Source organism: Bufo bufo, chromosome 5 (genome assembly GCF_905171765.1).
Source record: "Bufo bufo chromosome 5, aBufBuf1.1, whole genome shotgun sequence".
Classification (NCBI taxonomy): Eukaryota; Metazoa; Chordata; class Amphibia; order Anura; family Bufonidae; genus Bufo; species Bufo bufo.
In genome coordinates, this window is record NC_053393.1 from 516,548,686 (window position 1) to 516,566,773 (window position 18,088).

At 43.6% G+C, this 18,088-nt stretch overlaps 1 protein-coding gene across 1 annotated transcript in view; it reads right to left on the reverse strand.

Moving 5' to 3' along the window:
- The window catches only part of LOC121002869 (macrophage mannose receptor 1-like), a 300,143-nt gene that overhangs the window by 104,649 nt on the left and 177,406 nt on the right, over positions 1 to 18,088 (reverse strand). The window contains exons 15-17 of the mRNA XM_040434498.1: positions 14,772 to 14,872; positions 4,102 to 4,244; positions 1,072 to 1,186 (exon numbers count right to left, since the gene is read on the reverse strand). Coding sequence (XP_040290432.1) covers positions 1,072 to 1,186; positions 4,102 to 4,244; positions 14,772 to 14,872 — 359 coding nt within the window. The remainder of the gene's footprint in view (positions 1 to 1,071; positions 1,187 to 4,101; positions 4,245 to 14,771; positions 14,873 to 18,088) is intronic.

The following is an 18,088-nucleotide window of genomic DNA, read 5'->3' on the forward strand; positions in this document are numbered from 1 at the left end:
ACATTCTGAATGTGGCAGTACCAGGCACAGCCCAACATAAGGATTGGTTGCTATGCCCACTGAAGCAATGAGGCGGCCACAGTGATCACTTTATTCTCATGACTAGTGTTGGGCGCGAATATTCGAATGGCGAATATTAATCGCGAACATCGGCATTTCGAGAATTCGCGAATATTTCAAATATAGTGATATACAGTATATTCGTAATTTCGAATATTCTAGAATTTTTTTTAATCAGTAACCTCCCTTCTTGCTTGTGGGCCAATGAGAAGGCTGCAATGTCTTTGTCTGAGCTTAGCAACATCCCTAGCAACCAATAGGAAAGTTGCCTACCCCTTACTATATAAGAACCTCCCCAGCAGCCATTTTCTACAGTTTTTTAAAGTTCTGAGAGAGAGAGCAGTGTCATTGCTGTGCTCTGTGCATTCCACTCATTACATTAGATAATTAATTAGCTTATATATAATACAGATAGTTAGTGGGAGGTAGTCAGTGTAGGTTATATCCTGATATAGTGTAGCTGTTGCAGTGCAGGGTGTTAGGTGGTGTGATAGGTTCTGCTGTCCATACATACATGCAGACCTGTTAAAATGTTAAGTTTCACGTATTGCGCCCATATATTCGCATCATTAGTGCCGATTAGCACAATCGCGAATATATTGGAGCACTCTATCTGCATATAAAGCCATTTTTAATGTTTTGCCGTGCCAACCATTTTCTCCAGGCTCAGGAAACCTCTAGCAGCTTGGAAAATGTAGCAAAAGTGACCCACGCCTGTATTTCGTGCGCATACCATGAATATTACATTGCCAATTTTTCGTAATCAAGAAAATAATCTCGAATTCGCGAATATATGACGAATATTCATCCAAATATTCGTGAAATATTGCAAATTCGAATATAGCCCCTGTCGCTCATCACTACTCATGACTGGCATGGTCCTAGGTGTTGGACCCCACCAATCAACCACTAATGACCTACAGTGTCCTAAGGATAGATTATCAATGTTATAGTCCTGGAAAACCCTTTTAAGATTTACAACAATACGATAGTAAGCTATACATGACTTACATTGTACCAGATCATCATTTATGGTGACCAACTTTCCTCCCAAGGACTGACATTCGCGTCTGGCATTATCCCAGTGAACGGCTTCACCTTCTTCTGTGCCAAATATTCCATAACACTGAAATACAGTATATTAACAGAATTCAGTTACAGTTTTATCTTATGTGAAATGAATTAGATAAAAATGTGTAATACAAGCTAAATATAGGAATAAAGCCATGAGGTATCATTTGAAGTCTACTTTTGGTTACCTTGCATTAGGTACACAGAACATGCCAATAACCATCTATTATCTGTACAACTCAATATTATTCTTGTTAAAAGGGTTTTCTGAGTGTTTTATACTGATGACCTGTCCTCAGGCTAGGTCACCAGCATGTGATCAATGGGGGTTCGACACACTAAACTCCTGCCGATCAACTGTTTGAGGAGGCCACGGTGCTCCACAGCCTTCTCGCAGCATAAAAGCCATACATTGTATAGTGGCTGTGCGTGATATTGCAGCTCAGACGCATTCACCGATGAACGTGATGTCACCGGCCTAGGAGGAGGCCACAGAGCCATTACCTTTTCAAACAACTGATCGGTGGGGGTGCTGGGAGTCGGACTCCCATTGATCCGGTACTGATGACCTACCCTGAGGATAAGTCATCAGTACAACACTCGGAATACTCATTTAAACACAGGATCAACATAATAATAAAGACACAGCCATAGGAATAGGTTTGGTGGTCAGGAGTGCCACCTATACACAATAGTGCCTGTATGATGTAACGGTATAAACTGTGGTGGTCCTGGGTACCCATAGAATTGGCTATCAATCTAATAAGTACTCAATAACCCAATCAGTTCTGCATTAAGCCCTGTGATTATACAGTACTTATTCTGTTTCTGTCAGTCCCATAGGACCACCGCTGTTTTCAAACTCAGGACCCCTGATTGTGGGGGTCCCAGGAATGGGTACCCTGGTGATCATAAATTTATTACCTATCACATGGCTACAGATGGGGGAGTAAAGGTATGTGAAGGTGACTGTGACTATTTTTCGCAGGCAAAGTTAAGGGTTAAAGGGGCTTTCTGGGTTAATGATATTGATGACCTTGTTGGACGTTGACAGACCTGATATTGATGGCCTATACTAGGGAAAATCCATCGGTATTAAAGTACCAGGCAACCTCTAAGGCTCCAACACTACTTAGAGACTGCTTAAAGGGGTTGCCCAAGAAAATTAAAAATCTTAGACAAGCCGTTCAATAGCCTTAAAGAGTAACTAAACCTTTGACTAAAATTTTAATATTATGTCCCTAATGCCCTAATAATAGTTTTTCTAATATACTTTATTAATGAATTTTGCATTTGTATGACACTTTTCCCTACCTAAAGCAGTTGCTCAGCGGTGTACGGGCATGACATTTATGAATTGGGCTGCAGTGCGTACGGGCAGGAGCAGCAATATGTGTTTACTACAGCCCCATTCATAAAGTGTCTACGGCCCGTACTCCATACACCACTGAGCAGTCTTAAGCGCACAGGGAAGACTAAAAAAAACAGAAAATCCATTAATAAAGTATATTAGAAAGAGTTTTATTAGGGCATTAGGGACATCATATTAAGGCCTCATGCACACGACCGTTGTGTGCATCCGTGGCCGTTGTGCCGTTTTCCGTTTTTTTTTCGCGGACCCATTGACTTTCAATGGGTCAGTGGAAAAATCGGAAAATGCACCGTTTTGCAGCCGAGACCGTGATCCGTGTATCCTGTCCGTCAAAAAAATAAGACCTGTCCTATTTTTTTGACGGACAACGGGAGCTCCTCCTACTGCTAAGTGACATGACCTGTCACTTACCAGTAGGAGGAGCTCCCGGCCGGACGCAAACATCGCAGCTCGCAGGTAAGTATAATGGTTCTACAAATTGCTAAGTAACCATGGCAACCGGGACTGCAGTAGCGTCCTGGTTGCCATGGTTACCAATCGGAGCCCCAGCAATTAAACTGGGACTCCGATCGGTACTCTCCGCTGCCACCAATGATAGGGGGGAGATTTTAATTAGGAGGGGGAGGGAGGGGAGAAGGCCCACTGGCCACCAACGAGTTAACTACAGGGGAGGGGGGGGCCCACTGGCCACCAATGAGTTAACTACAGGGGAGGGGGGGGCCCACTGGCCACCAATGAGTTAACTACAGGGGGGGGGCCCACTGGCCACCAATGAGTTAACTACAGGAGAGGGGGGGGCCCACTGGCCACCAATGAGTTAACTACAGGGGAGGGCGGGCCCACTGGCCACCAATGAGTTAACTACAGGGGAGGGGGGGCCGGCCGCACTGGCCACCAATGAGTTAACTACAGGGGAGGGAGGGGGGGGCCGGCCACACTGGCCACCAATGTGTTAACTACAGGGGGGGGCTGCCCCCTGCTGCCTGGCAGCACCTGCCAGGCAGCAGGGGGCAGTCATGTACACAGTTCTTTCAGTATATTCTAACCTGAAGCGTCCCCATCACTATGGGAACGCCTCTGTGTTAGAATATACTGTCGGATTTGAGTTTCACGATGTAACTCAAATCCGATGGTATATTCTAACATAGAGGCGTTCCCATGGTGATGGGGACGCTTCAACTTAAAATATACCATCGGATTGGAGAAAACTCTGATCCTATGGTATATTAACTCCTGACTTTACATTGAAAGTCAATGGGGGACGGATCCGTTTGAAATTGCACCATATTGTGTCAACGTCAAACGGACGTCCCCATTGACTTGCATTGTAATTCAGGACGGATCCGTTTGGCTCCGCACGGCCAGGCGGACACCAAAACGACTTTTTTTTCATGTCCGTGGATCCTCCAAAAATCAAGGAAGACCCACGGACGAAAAAACGGTCACGGATCACGGAAAAACGGAACCCCGTTTTGCGGACCGCAAAAAAATACGGTCGTGTGCATGAGGCCTAAGTATGATGTCCTACTACACATCTGGAGCTGGGTATACAAGTTACTTTTGTAGTATGTTCTACATTCTATACCCTGCAAAATTACCATTTGTCCAAATGAAAGCCAACCAGATGGACATCCACCTTCTGGGGCAGGAACAGTCGGGGGAAATGTTGCATGGATGGAACTGGTTGTCCTTTCACAGATAAATGCTATAGAATACCCACAATTTATGTCATTCCAAAGTCCTAGGAAAATGAAATAAAAAGAAGGAAATGAAGAAGCAGTTATATACGTGGGCATACAAATCTGCACATTTTGTAATATCTGTGCACCTGTCACCATCCCACTTTAAGGTCACTGCACTTGTGCCAATGGTACTGCCACCAGTGCATGAGATTTCATAGCCAGGCATCGGAGCAGTAAGAATGCCTGGCCCTGTCAATCTCATCAGGAGGGGTAGTGGCAACAGAGAGAGGAGGAGGTGAAGCAGTGCTCCGAGGGGGTAGGGTCTTGATGCTCTGAGCACCTCATTTACATATAAGTATGAATTTCTCTGCATCGCTAATACCGATTGCAGAGGAAAAGGGCTCAGTTAAGTCACAATGACCTACTCTATCAGACAGTATGATGACAGCTGCTCTTAAAAAAACACGTCAGCCGAACCCGTCGAACCTGAACATCCATAGAACATAGAACATAGAACATAGAATGTGTCGGCAGATAAGAACCATTTGGCCCATCTAGTCTGCCCAATATACTGAATACTATGGATAGCCCCCGGCCCTATCTTATATGAAGGATGGCCTTGTGCCTATCCCATGCATGCTTAAACCCCTTCACTGTATTTGCAGCTACCACTTCTGCAGGAAGGCTATTCCATGCATCCACTACTCTCTCAGTAAAGTAATACTTCCTTATATTACTTTTAAACCTTTGCCCCTCTAATTTAAAACTGTGTCCTCTTGTGGTAGTTTTTCTTCTTTTAAATATGCTCTCTTCCTTTACCGAGTTGATTCCCTTTATGTATTTAAAAGTTTCTATCATATCCCCTCTGTCTCTTCTTTCTTTCAAGCTATACATATTAAGGTCCTTTAACCTTTCCTGGTAAGTTTTATCCTGCAATCCATGTACTAGTTTAGTAGCTCTTCTCTGAACTCTCTCTAGAGTATCTATATCCTTCTGGAGATATGGCCTCCAATACTGCGCACAATACTCCAAGTGAGGTCTCACCAGTGTTCTGTACAGCGGCATAAGCACTTCACTCTTTCTACTGCTTATATCTCTCCCTATACATCCAAGCATTCTGCTGGCATTTCGTGCTGCTCTATTACATTGTCTTCCCACCTTTAAGTCTTCTGAAATAATTACTCCTAAATCCCTTTCCTCAGATACTGAGGTCAGGACTGTGTCAAATATTCTATATTCTGCCCTTGGGTTTTTACGCCCCAGGTGCATTATCTTGCACTTATCCACATTAAATTTCAGTTTCCAGAGTTCTGACCATTCTTCTAGTTTTCCTAAATCCTTTTCCATTTGGCGTTTCCCTCCAGGAACATCAACCCTGTTACCTATCTTTGTGTCATCAGCAAAAAGACAAACCTTACCAGCGAGGCCTTTTGCAATATCACTTATGAAGATATTAAACAAAATCGGTCCCAGTACAGATCCCTGTGGAACCCCACTGGTAACATGACCTTGTTTTGAATGTTCTCCATTGACTACCACCCTCTGTTGTCTGTCACTCAGCCACTGCCTAATCCACTCAACAATATGGGAGTCCATGCTCAATGACTGCAGTTTATTGATAAGTCTTCTATGTGGGACAGTGTCAAAAGCCTTACTAAAATCTAGATATGCGATGTCTACTGCACCTCCACCGTCTATTATTTTATTCACCCAGTCAAAAAAATCTATAAGATTTGTTTGACATGATCTCCCTGAAGTAAACCCATGTTGTTTTTCATCTTGCAATCCATGGGATTTTAGATGTTCCACAATCCTATCCTTTAATAGGGTTTCCATTAATTTGCCTACTATTGATGTCAGACTCACTGGTCTATAGTTGCTCGATTCCTCCCTACTACCTTTCTTGTGAATGGGCACGACATTACCACGCCAATTTCCAATCTTCCGGGACGACTCCTGTTACTAATGATTGGTTAAATAAATCTGTTAACGGTTTTGCCAGCTCACCACTAAGCTCTTTTAATAATTTTGGGTGTATCTCATCAGGCCCCTGTGACTTATTTGTCTTCACCTTAGACAGCAAACTTAGAACATCTTCCTCTGTAAAGATACATGCATCAAACGATTTATTAGTCATTCTTTCTAGTGGAGGTCCTTCTCCTTTTTCTTTTGTAAAAACTGAACAGAAGTATTCATTAAGGCAGTCGGCTAGCCCTTTATTCTCTTCTACATACCTTCCGTCCTTTGTTTTTAATTTAGTTATTCCTTGTTTTAATTTCCTTTTTTCATTTATATATCTGAAGAATGTCTTATCCCCTTTTTTCATAGACTGAGCTAGTTTTTCTTCTGCCTGCGCTTTAGAAGTTCTTATAACTTGCTTGGCCTCTCTCTGCCTAATCTTGTAGATTTCCTTATCTTCATTGCTCTGGGTTTTTTTATAATTACAAAATGCTAGCTTTTTATTTTTAATGATTTGGGCCACTTCTGCTGAGTACCACAGTGGTCTCCTCCTTTTTTTGCTTTTACTGACAAGTCTAATGCAATTTTCTGTTGCCTTCAATAATGCACCTTTTAAGTAGTCCCATTTCTCCTGGACTCCATGTAATCCGTTCCAGTCTGATAAGGACTCATTTATGACTAATTTCATTTTTGAAAAGTCTGTTTTTCTAAAATCTAAAACTTTTGTTTTTGTGTGGTGGGACTCTTTCACAGTTCTTATATTAAACCACACTGACTGGTGATCACTAGTTCCCAAGGTTTCACCTACAATGACATCATATACCGAATCCCCGTTTGTGAATACCAAATCCAAAATGGCCTCCCTCCGGGTTGGCTCCTCAACCACTTGTTGTAGAGATAACCCCAGTAGGGAATTTAGAATATCTGTACTCCTGGTAGAACTTGCTATTTTGGTTTTCCAGTTTATATCTGGGAGATTGAAATCTCCCATAATGATAACTTCTCCTTTCATTGTCATTTTAGCTATTTCTTCAACTAGTAGATCATCTAGTTCTTTAACTTGACCAGGTGGTCTATATATCACACCTACACGAGTTACTGCATGGTTAGCAAACTGCAACGTAACCCAAACTGACTCTATGTTGGCCTCACCAACTTGTATTAGGTTAGATTTAATGCTATCTTTCACATACAGGGCCACTCCTCCTCCTTTCTTGCCTTCTCTGTCTCTTCTGTATAAAGAGTACCCTGGTATGGTTATGTCCCAGTCATTTCTTTCATTAAACCATGTCTCCGTAACAGCCAGGTGTCTGCTCAACTCTAATCACTATCAGTTTTAAAAGCAGAGAAATAGAAATTTTGAAAATTGCGAATTTTTCTAAATTTTTGGTAAATTTTGTATTTTTTTTTTATAAATAAAAATTAAAATATTTTGACTCAAATTTACCACTGCCATGGCTTGGATAAGTAAAAGCGTATTATAGTTATCACCACAAAAATTGACATACAGTATGTCAGATTTGCAAAAAATGGCCTGGTCATTAAGGTGAAAAATGGCAGGGTCCTGAAGGGGTTAATAAGTGTATGACTATTAATATTCTTGGCACATATTGGTTTTATAAGGCACCAGAACTGAAATGTGCGCAAGCCAGGGGCACTAGTTTACTGGTGTAAATGATAATAAATGTGCCAGGTCAACTTGTCCCAAAATTTGCAACTTTTTGATGCATCTAGTATAAGGGGCTTGATAGATGTAGGCCTTCATCTGTGTAAAGTAATAGAAGGAAAGGAATAGATGGAGGCGCAACCAGGTGAGTCAGGGTGACAGATGTGGAGTTGTATTCTTTATTAATTGTCTCTTACAGGTAACGGGTTTCTGGGCCGAGTTCCATATGGAGTAGGAATTTGAGGAGGCGGTGGACGTAGCAGAGTAGGTGGAAGCAGCGGTGGAGGAGGACGAGATAGCCAACACAGGTTTTACAATATAATTTAATTTTGTAAAATTAAGGTACACTCCAAAAGAGTGTGAAATATCCAAAATACAAACATGAGCAATTGCGCTGCAGTATAACAATGGCTGCTTAGTGCCTGTATACATGTCTATTCTGCACAAGGTACGGACAAGTCCTGAAGGATCCATGCCTGGTTCATTTTAATGAACGTGAACTTGTCCACATTGGCTGTGGACAGGCGGCTGCGCTTGTCTGTAATGACGCCCCCTGCCGTGCTAGACACACGATCAGATAATACACTGGCTGCAGGGCAGGCCAGCACCTCCAAGGCGTAAAGGGCAAGCTCAGGCCATGTGCCCAATTTGGAGACCCAGAAGTTGAAGCGGGCAGACCCGTCATTCAGTACGTGTAGGCGTGTGCACACATACTGCCCCACCATGTTGGTGAAATGCTGCCTCCTGCTAAGACGTTCCATATCAGCTGGTGGTGCTGGTTGTTGTGGCGTGCTGACAAAGCTTTTCCACATGTCGGCCATGCTAACCCTGCCTTCTGAGGTGCTGGCGGTGCCCCAGCTGCGTTGGCGACCTCTTCCTCGTCCTCTGCCTTCGCCTTATGCTTCCACTGTGCCCCCGCTGTCAGGTGGGAATGCCACCAGCTGCGTGTCTACCAGCGTGCGCTTGTACTCGCGCATCTTACGATCACGCTCCAGTGAGGGAATTAAGGACGGTACGTTGTCCTTGTAACGGGGATCCAGCAGCGTGGCCACCCAGTAATCAGCACAAGTTAGAATGTGGGCAACTCGGCGGTCGTTGCGGAGACACTGCAGCATGTAATCGCTCATGTGTGCCAGGCTGACCAGAGGCAACGAAAAGCTGTCCTCTGTGGGAGGTGTATTGTCTGTGTCCTCTGTATCCCCCCATCCAATCACCACTGATGGCCATGAGCTGGTCTGGGTGCCACCCTGCTGTGAACATGGTTCCTCCTCCTCCATCTCCTCCTCCTCATCTTCCACCTCCTCATCCTCCAGAACTGTGCCCTGACTGGACAATTGTGTACCTTGGGTTTGTGGGTGCAGGAACCCACCCTCGGAGCCACTTGGGAATGACTGTCCGGAAACCCTACGAAATTATCCCTCTTCCTCCTCCTCCTCCTGTGCCACATCCTCTTCCATCATCGCCAGGAGCGTTTTTTCAAGGAGGCATAGAAGTGGGATAGTTACGCTGAGAACGGCGTTATCGGCACTGGCCATGTTGGTGGAGTACTCGAAACAGCGCAACAAGGAACACAGGTCTCGCATGGAGGCCCAGTCATTAGTGGTGAAGTGGTGCTATTCCGCCGAGCAACTCACCTGTGCGTGCTGCAGCTGAAACTCCACTATAGCCTGCTGCTGCTCGCAAAGTCTGGCCAGCATGTGCAAGGTGGAGTTCCACCTTGTGGGCACGTCGCATATGAGACAGTGAGCGGGAAGGCCAACGTTACGCTGCAGCGCTGACAGGCAAGCAGCAGGGTGAGAACGCCTAAAGCGCGCACAGACGGCCCGCACTTTATGCAGCAGCTCTGACATGTTGGGGTAATTTTTAAGGAACCAAATTCTGCACCACCAAATTCAGCACATGCGCCAGGCAAGGGATGTGCGTCAAACTGGCTAGTCCCAGAGCTGCTACGAGATTTTGCCCATTATCGCACACCACCAGGCTGGGTTTGAGGCTGACTGGCACAAACCACTCATCGGTCTATTGTTCAAGGCCCATCCACAGCTCCTGCGCGGTGTGTGGTTTGTCCCCCAAAAAGATAAGTTTTAAAACTGCCTGCTGTCGTTTACCCCTGGCTCTGCTAAAGTTTGTGGTGAATGTGTTACGCTGACTGGATGAGGAGCTGGTAGAGGATGAGGAAGCAGAGTAGGAGGAGGAAGCAACAAGAGGCAAACTGAAGCGCCCTGCAATCCTCGGTGGTGGAAGGACATGCGCCAAACTGCTATCCGCCTCAGGCCCAGCCGCCACTGCATTTACCCAGTGTTCTGTTATGGAGATATAACGGCCCTGACCGTGCTTACTGGTGCACGTATCCGTAGTCAGGTGCACCTTGCCACAGATGGCGTTGCGCAGTGCACACCTGATTTTGACCCCTACTTGGTTGTGCAGGGAAGGAATGGCTTGCCTTGAAAAGTAGTGGCGGCTGGGCACGACGTACTGTGGGACAGCCACTGCCATAAGGCCTTTAAAACTATCCGTCTCCACCAGACGGAATGACAGCATTTCAAATGCCAGTAATTTAGAAATGCTGGCATTCAGGGCTAGGGATAGCGGGTGGGTAGGGGGGTACTTCCTCTTCCTCTCCAGCGTTTAGGATATGGAGAGCTGAACGCTTGCGTGGGACATTGTGGAGATGCTTGGTGACCCAGGTGGTGGTGTTGATGGAAGATCCCCTGTTTGCGGGGTGCCAGGTGGCACTGTCACTCCAGAGGCGGATGAAGAGGCCGCGACTGCAGCAGAAGAGGAAGCAGGAGGAGCCAGAGACCTTTCTTGGTTTTTGAAGTGTCTACTCTACTGAAGCTCGTGCTTTGCACTTAAATGCCTGGTCATGCAGGTTGTGCTCAGGTTGAGAACGTTTATGCCTCGCTTCAGGCTCTGATTGCACAGCGTGCAAACCACTCGTGTCTTGTCGTCAGCACATTGTGTGAAGAACTGCCATGCAAGGGAACTCCTTGGAGCTGGCTTTGGTGTGCTCGGTCCCTTGCCGCGGTGGGCAGTAGGAGGCATACTGTCTAGAGGACGGCCGCTCCGCTTTTGCACCCTGCTCCCTCTTCTGCTGTACTGGTGGCTCTGTGCGACCACCGCCTCTTCCTCCGAACTACATAGGTCACTCGCATGACCTTGATTCCATGTGGGGTCAAGGACCTCATCGTCCTTCACATCATCTTCCACCCAGTCTTCACCCCTGCCTTCCTTGTCGGTCTGCACACTTTCGAAAGCCCCAGCAGTTGGCACCTGTGTTTCATCATCATCCGAGACGTGCTGCGATGGTCTTCCCATGTACTCATCTTGAAAGATAAGTGGTTGGGCATCGGTGCACTTAATCTCTTCCACTTCTGGGGCAGGGCTAGGTGGATGTCCCTAGGAAACCCTGCTAACAGAGTCATCAAAAAGCAGAAGAGACTGCTGCATGACTTGGGGCTCAGACTGCATGGCTGATTTGCAAGGTGGTGAGGTGAAAGACTGATGGACATCGGCTGCAGGTGCCAACTGTGGTCTTTCAGCAGGAGACTGGGTGGGAGACAATGTGAAGGAACTGGATCCAGTGTCAGCAACCCAATCTACTATCGTCTGTACTTGTTCAGGCCTCACCATTCGTAGAGCAACATTAGGCCCGACCAAATACCGCTGTAGGTTTTGTCGCCTACTCGCACCTGAGGAAGGGGTTTCACTTGTGCGTGTAGCTGGCACAGATCGACCACGTCCTCTCCCTGCAACAGGAGCTCCACCAGCAGCACCACAACCTGGGCCAAATCCCTTATTTGACGCTCTCCTCATATTTTTTTAATTTAGGATCTTGCCATAAATGGATGTTTAATTAATAGTAGAATAGAACGACAGTATGTAAAGGGTGTATCTCACACAGCCTGAACCAGACTAGGCCTCAATTAAAGATTTTTTTGCCCAAAATGGCTGTATTTTTAATGGCTAATTTAAACCCCTGTATGTAGAGGTGGTATCTCACAGGGCCTGAACCTCTGTAGGTCTGAAGTAAATATATATTTGCACAAAAAGGCTGTATTTCAAATGGAGAACAAGGGTTTGGCGTCACTCAATATCTGGCACAAATATAGGCAGGCAAAGGACAATATTCAGGAATATTATTTATTAGGTTACTCACAACATGTTGTGTAAAATAACGAGATAAAATAACAGTAAAACTTTAAAAATTATAAAAAATCACACATATAGCATATTAGGACTCCTATAATACTTCCTATGTTCAGTCTCTTTGTATTATTATATGGTTCACAGTTCATATATGGTGAATTACCAAGTGAGGTCAATGGTAGTTCAATTGATTTGAAACACTTTGGTAATATAAATGTACTTTACCACTCCTGTTTAGCCGTACAGATGCCTGGCTATGGGCTGCAAGGATCGCTCCTATTAAACGTGGGGCCGCTTGGCTGTAAGCTGCTTGGTTTGTGAACTGCAGGAAACACTCCTGTTGGCCGTGCGTCCGCTTGGCTGTGAGGACGACCAGGTCGGCAGACTGTGTGGGACGATACAAGGAAGACACAGATTATTACAAGCGAATGCTGTACTCATTTGAAAACCCCGCCTGAAAGAGGAAGTCACCTGACCGATCCGGCCGAACCACGTGGGACGCCACGATCAGGTCCTGGAAGGTCAGAGTTGGTTGTAACATTCAGCAATACGGGGAAGTGTCGACAGGCGAACCCGCCTCCAAAGGTCCTTGCAGCTCACAGCCAAGCGGACGCACGGCCAACAGGAGTGTTTCCTGCAGTTCACAAACCAAGCAGCTTACAGCCAAGCGGCCCCACGTTTAATAGGAGCGATCCTTGCAGCCCATAGCCAGGCATCTGTACGGCTAAACAGGAGTGGTAAAGTACATTTATATTACCAAAGTGTTTCAAATCAATTGAACTACCATTGACCTCACTTGGTAATTCACCATATATGAACTGTGAACCATATAATAATACAAAGAGACTGAACATAGGAAGTATTATAGGAGTCCTAATATGCTATATGTGTGATTTTTTATAATTTTTAAAGTTTTACTGTTATTTTATCTCGTTATTTTACACAACATGTTGTGAGTAACCTAATAAATAATATTCCTGAATATTGTCCTTTGCCTGCCTATATTTGTGCCAGATATTGAGTGACGCCAAACCCTTGTTCTCCAAATTGTACTCTCAAACAGCAACAGGGAGTGCTGTGTGGCAGTGCACCCATTCCATTGTACATCAGTGAGTGAGCCTTCTAACCTTGAATCTGTATTTCAAATGGCTGTATTTCAAATGCCTAATTCAAACCCCTGTATGTAGAGGTAGTATCTCAGAGGGCCTGAACCTCTGTAGGCCTGAAGTAAATATATCTTTGCACAAAATGGCTGTATTTCAAATGGCTGTATTTCAAATATCTAATTCAAACCCCTGTATGTAGAGGTAGTATCTCAGAGGGCCTGAACCTCTGTAGGCCTGCAGTAAATATATCTTTGCACAAAATGGCTGTATTTCAAATGCCTAATTCAAACCCCTGTATGTAGAGGTAGTATCTCAGAGGGCCTGAACCTCTGTAGGCCTGAAGTAAATATATCTTTGCACAAAAAGGCTGTATTTCAAATGGCTGTATTTCAAATACCTAATTCAAACCCCTGTATGTAGAGGTAGTATCTCAGAGGGCCTGAACCTCTGTAGGCCTGAAGTAAATATATATTTGCACAAAAAGGCTGTATTTCAAATGGCTGTATTTCAAATGCCTCATTCAAACCCCTGTATGTAGAGGTAGTATCTCAGAGGGCCTGAACCAGTGTAGGCCTGCAGTAAATATATCTTTGCACAAAATGGCTGTATTTCAAATGGCTGTATTTCAAACCCCTGTATGTAGAGGGGGTATCTCACAGGGCCTGAAACCAGTGTAGGCCTGAATTCAATATTGGTGCACCAAATGGCGGTATTTAAAATCTCTGAATGTAACCCAAATGTATTAAGGGTGTATCTCACAATGACATCTGCATCAAAGGCTGCCAACTAATTTTTTTGTGCCCAAGTGAGTGTTTGTTTAAAAACTGAATTTGACAGCAGTATATAAGCCTGTAATTTCACACGTGCTGATGCTGCAAGGCCTGAAAATAGTGTTTTTTGTCAAAAGAGTGTGTTTTTCAAACCCCAGAAAATGATGGGTGTATTTCTACCTTAAATTGCACACTGACTAATACAGATGTTGTAGATTGCCCAAAAAGTTTTTTTTTGCTAACAGAATATGAAAGCTGTATATATTAAACTTGAATTTAACACTTGCAGATCTGGAAAATACTGTTTTTTGAAAAAAATAGTGTGTTTTTAAAACCCCAGAAAATGATGGGTGTATTTCTACCTTAAATTGCACACTGACTAATCCAGATGTTGTAGTTTGCCCCAAAAAAATGGTGATTTGCAATGTCCCAAAAGCTCAGATGCAGTGCTGGTGCACTGAGCATGCATAAAATGGCCGCCGCAGCCGCCACCCACCTGACTAACAGAATTCTAAAAGTTAGTATTTTTTGGTCAATGACCTCAGGGCAGGGTAAAACGATTGTGCCCTGCACCCACACAACTGTTTGTCTGTAGATCGCTGAGTTAGATTCTCTCCTAGTCACTCCCTGAAATCACAAGTCCAGCTGCATCCTCTCCCTACGCTTGTATCAGCAGAGTGACGTGCAGCGCTACGTGATGGCCTCTTGGGGCAAGTAGTATGACGCTTGTTGATTGGCTGCTGTGCAGCCTTTCAAAAAGAGCCAAGAAAGCGCCGAACACCGAATCCGAACTTTTACGGAAATGTTCGGATTCAATTCCGGAGTCCAAAAATCCTAAAGTTCGGTACGAACCCGAACTTTATAGTTCGTGTTCGCTCAACCCTAATTATGGTATATTCTATCATATAGAGATGTCATTATAGGCTTGAGGCATACCTCGTTCTGTAAGCATTTCTGTGCAAGACTCATCTTCATTGGCAAAGTCAGGCTGATTTAACGCCCAGGCGACAAAGTCAACTAGGGAACCGTCCATCCACCTAATGACAAATAAATGGCATTGTCAACATAATGTTATATTATAATACACATTCTTAAAGGAGAATGATCACATACTTAGGCCTCATGCACACGACAGTTGTTTTTCTCGGCCTCCGTTCTGTTTTTTTTGCGGATAGGATGGGAACCCATTCATTTCAATGGGTCAGCAAAAGAAATGCTGATAGGTCATCCGTTTGTGTTCCGCGTCCGCTGTCCGTGTTTCCCTTCAGCAAAAGAAATAGTGCATGTCCTACTTTTTTCAGATTTGCGGACAAAGATAGGCATTTATTACAAGGGATCTGTGGAAAAAAACGGATGCCGCATCCGTTTTTTTTAGCCGACGCACAATTTGCGGACGCAAAAAACAACTGTCGTGTGCATGAGGCCTTAAAGGGATTGGATCAGTAAAAAAAAAATGGTCTGCTGTGTTTCTAGAAGCAGCACCACACCTGTCCATAGGCTCTGTTCGAAACAGGGATGATGCTGGGGCCAGGGATGATGGGAGTGTTGGTGGTGGTCATGAGGGTGGTTCTACTCCTCAAGGTGGCTAATCCCTCTCCCTCCCTGGGCTGCACAGTGAATGGAGGGCACACTTTTTCTTATACTGAAGATAGCTGCAGGGTGGGACCCGCACCTATCTGACTGGTGATACGCCATCAAAGTCTGAGATGACGCAACCTCTTTAACCCCTTAAGGACCGGGCTCATTTTCACCTTAAGGACCAGGCCTTTTTTTGGAAATCTGACCAGTGTCACTTTAAGTGCTAATAACTTTAAAACGCTTTGACTTATCCAGGCCATTCTGAGATTGTTTTTTCGTCACATATTGTACTTCATGACACTGGTAAAATGAAGTCAAAAAAATTTTTTTTTTTGCACAAAAAAAATACCTAATTTACCAAAAATTTGGAAAAATTTGCAAATTTCAAAGTTTCAGTTTCTCTACTTCTGTAATACATAGTAATACCCCAAAAAATTGTGATGACTTTACATTCCTCATATGTCTACTTCATGTGTCAATTGTTTTGGGAATGATATTTTATTTTTTGGGGATGTTAAAAGGCTTAGAAGTTTACAAGCAAACCTTGAAATTTTTCAGAAATTTACAAAAACTAAATTTTTAGGGACCAGTTCAGGTCTGAAGTCGAGTTACGAGGATTACATAATAGAAACCACCCAAAAATGACCCCATCTAAGAAACTATACCCCTCAAGGTATTCAAAACTGATTTTGCATACATTATTAACCCTTTAGGTGTTGCACAAGAGTTATTGGCAAATGGGGAGGAAATTTGAGAATTTAATTTTTTTGTCTAATTTTTCATTTTAACCCAATTTTTCCACTAACAAAGCAAGGGTTAACAGCCAAACAAGATTGTATCTTTATTGCCCTGACTCTGCCGTTTACAGAAACACCCAATATGTGGCCGTAAACTACTGTACGGCCACACAGCGGGGCGTATCGGGAAAGGTGCGCCGTATGGTTTTTGGAAGGCTGATTTTTATGGACTGGTTTTTTGACACCATGTCCCATTTGAAGCCCCCTGATGCACCCCTAGAGGAGAAACTCCCTAAAAGTGACCCCATCTAAGAAACTACACCCCTCAAGGTATTCAAAACTGATTTTACATATGTTGTTAACCCTTTAGGTGTTGCACAAGAGTTATTGGCAAATGGGGATGAAATTTGAGAATTTCATTTTTTTGCCTAATTTTCAATTTTAACCCATTTTTTCCACTAACAAAGCAAGGGTTAACAGCCAAACAAGACTGTATCTTTATTGCCCTGACTCTGCTGTTTACAGAAACACCCCATATGTGGCCGTAAACTACTGTACGGGCACACAGTAGGGCGTAGAGTGAAAGGTGCGCCGTTTGGTTTTTGGAAGGCTGATTTTGCTGGACTGTTTTTTTGACACCATGTCCCATTTGAAGCCCCCCTGATGCACCCCTAGAGTAGAAACTCCATAAAAGTGACCCCATCTAAGAAACTACACCCTTCAAGGTATTCAAAACTGATTTTACAAACGTTGTTAACCCTTTAGGTGTTGCACAAGATTTAATGGAAAATAGAGACACAATTTAAAAATTTCAAATTTTTGGCAGATTTTCCATTTTTATATTTTTTTTCCAGTTACAAAGCAAGGGTTAACAGCCAAACAAAACTCATTATTTATGGCCCTGATTCTGTAGTTTACAGAAACACCCCATATGTGGTAGTAAACAGATGTACAGGCACACGGCAGGGCGCAGAAGGAAAGGAATGCCATACGGTTTTTGGAAGGCAGATTTTGCTGGACTGGTTTTTTTGACACCATGTCCCATTTGAAGCCCCCCTGATGCACCCCTAGAGTGGAAACTCCAAAAAAGTGACTCCATTTTAGAAACTACGGGATAGGGTGGCAGTTTTGTTGGTACTAGTTTAGGGTACATATGATTTTTGGTTGCTCTATATTACACTTTTTGTGCAGCAAGGTAACAAGAAATAGCTTTTTTGGCCCGTTTTTTTTTTTTGTTATTTACAACATTCATCTGACAGGTTAGATCATGGGGTAATTTTATAGAGCAGGTTGTCACGGACGCGGCGATACCTAATATGTATACATTTTTTTTTATTTATGTAAGTTTTATACAATAACTTCATTTTTAAAACCAAAAAAATGTTTTAGTGTCTCCATAGTCTAAGAGCCATAGTTTTTTCAGTTTTTGGGTGATTATCTTGAGTAGGGTCTCATTTTTTGCGGGATGAGATGACGGTTTGATTGGCACTATTTTGGGGTGCATATGACTTTTTGATCGCTTGCTATTACACTTTTTGTGACGTAAGATGGCAAAAAATGGCTTTTTTGACACTGTTTTTATTTTTATTTTTTTACGGTGGTCATCTGAGGGGTTAGGTCATGTGATATTTTTATAGAGACGGTCGATACGGACGCGGCGATACCTAATATGTATACTTTTTTTTTATTTATGTAAGTTTTACACAATGATTTCATTTTTGAAACAAAAAGAAATCATGTTTTAGTGTTTCCATAGTCTAAGAGCCATAGTTTTTTCAGCTTTTGGGCGATTATCTTGAGTAGGGTCTCATTTTTTGCGGGATGAGATGATGGTTTGATTGGTACTATTTTGGCGTACATGCGACTTTTTTGATCACTTTTATTACCTTTTTTGGGAAGTAAGGTGGGCAAAATTTCAATTTTCTCATAGTTTTTATT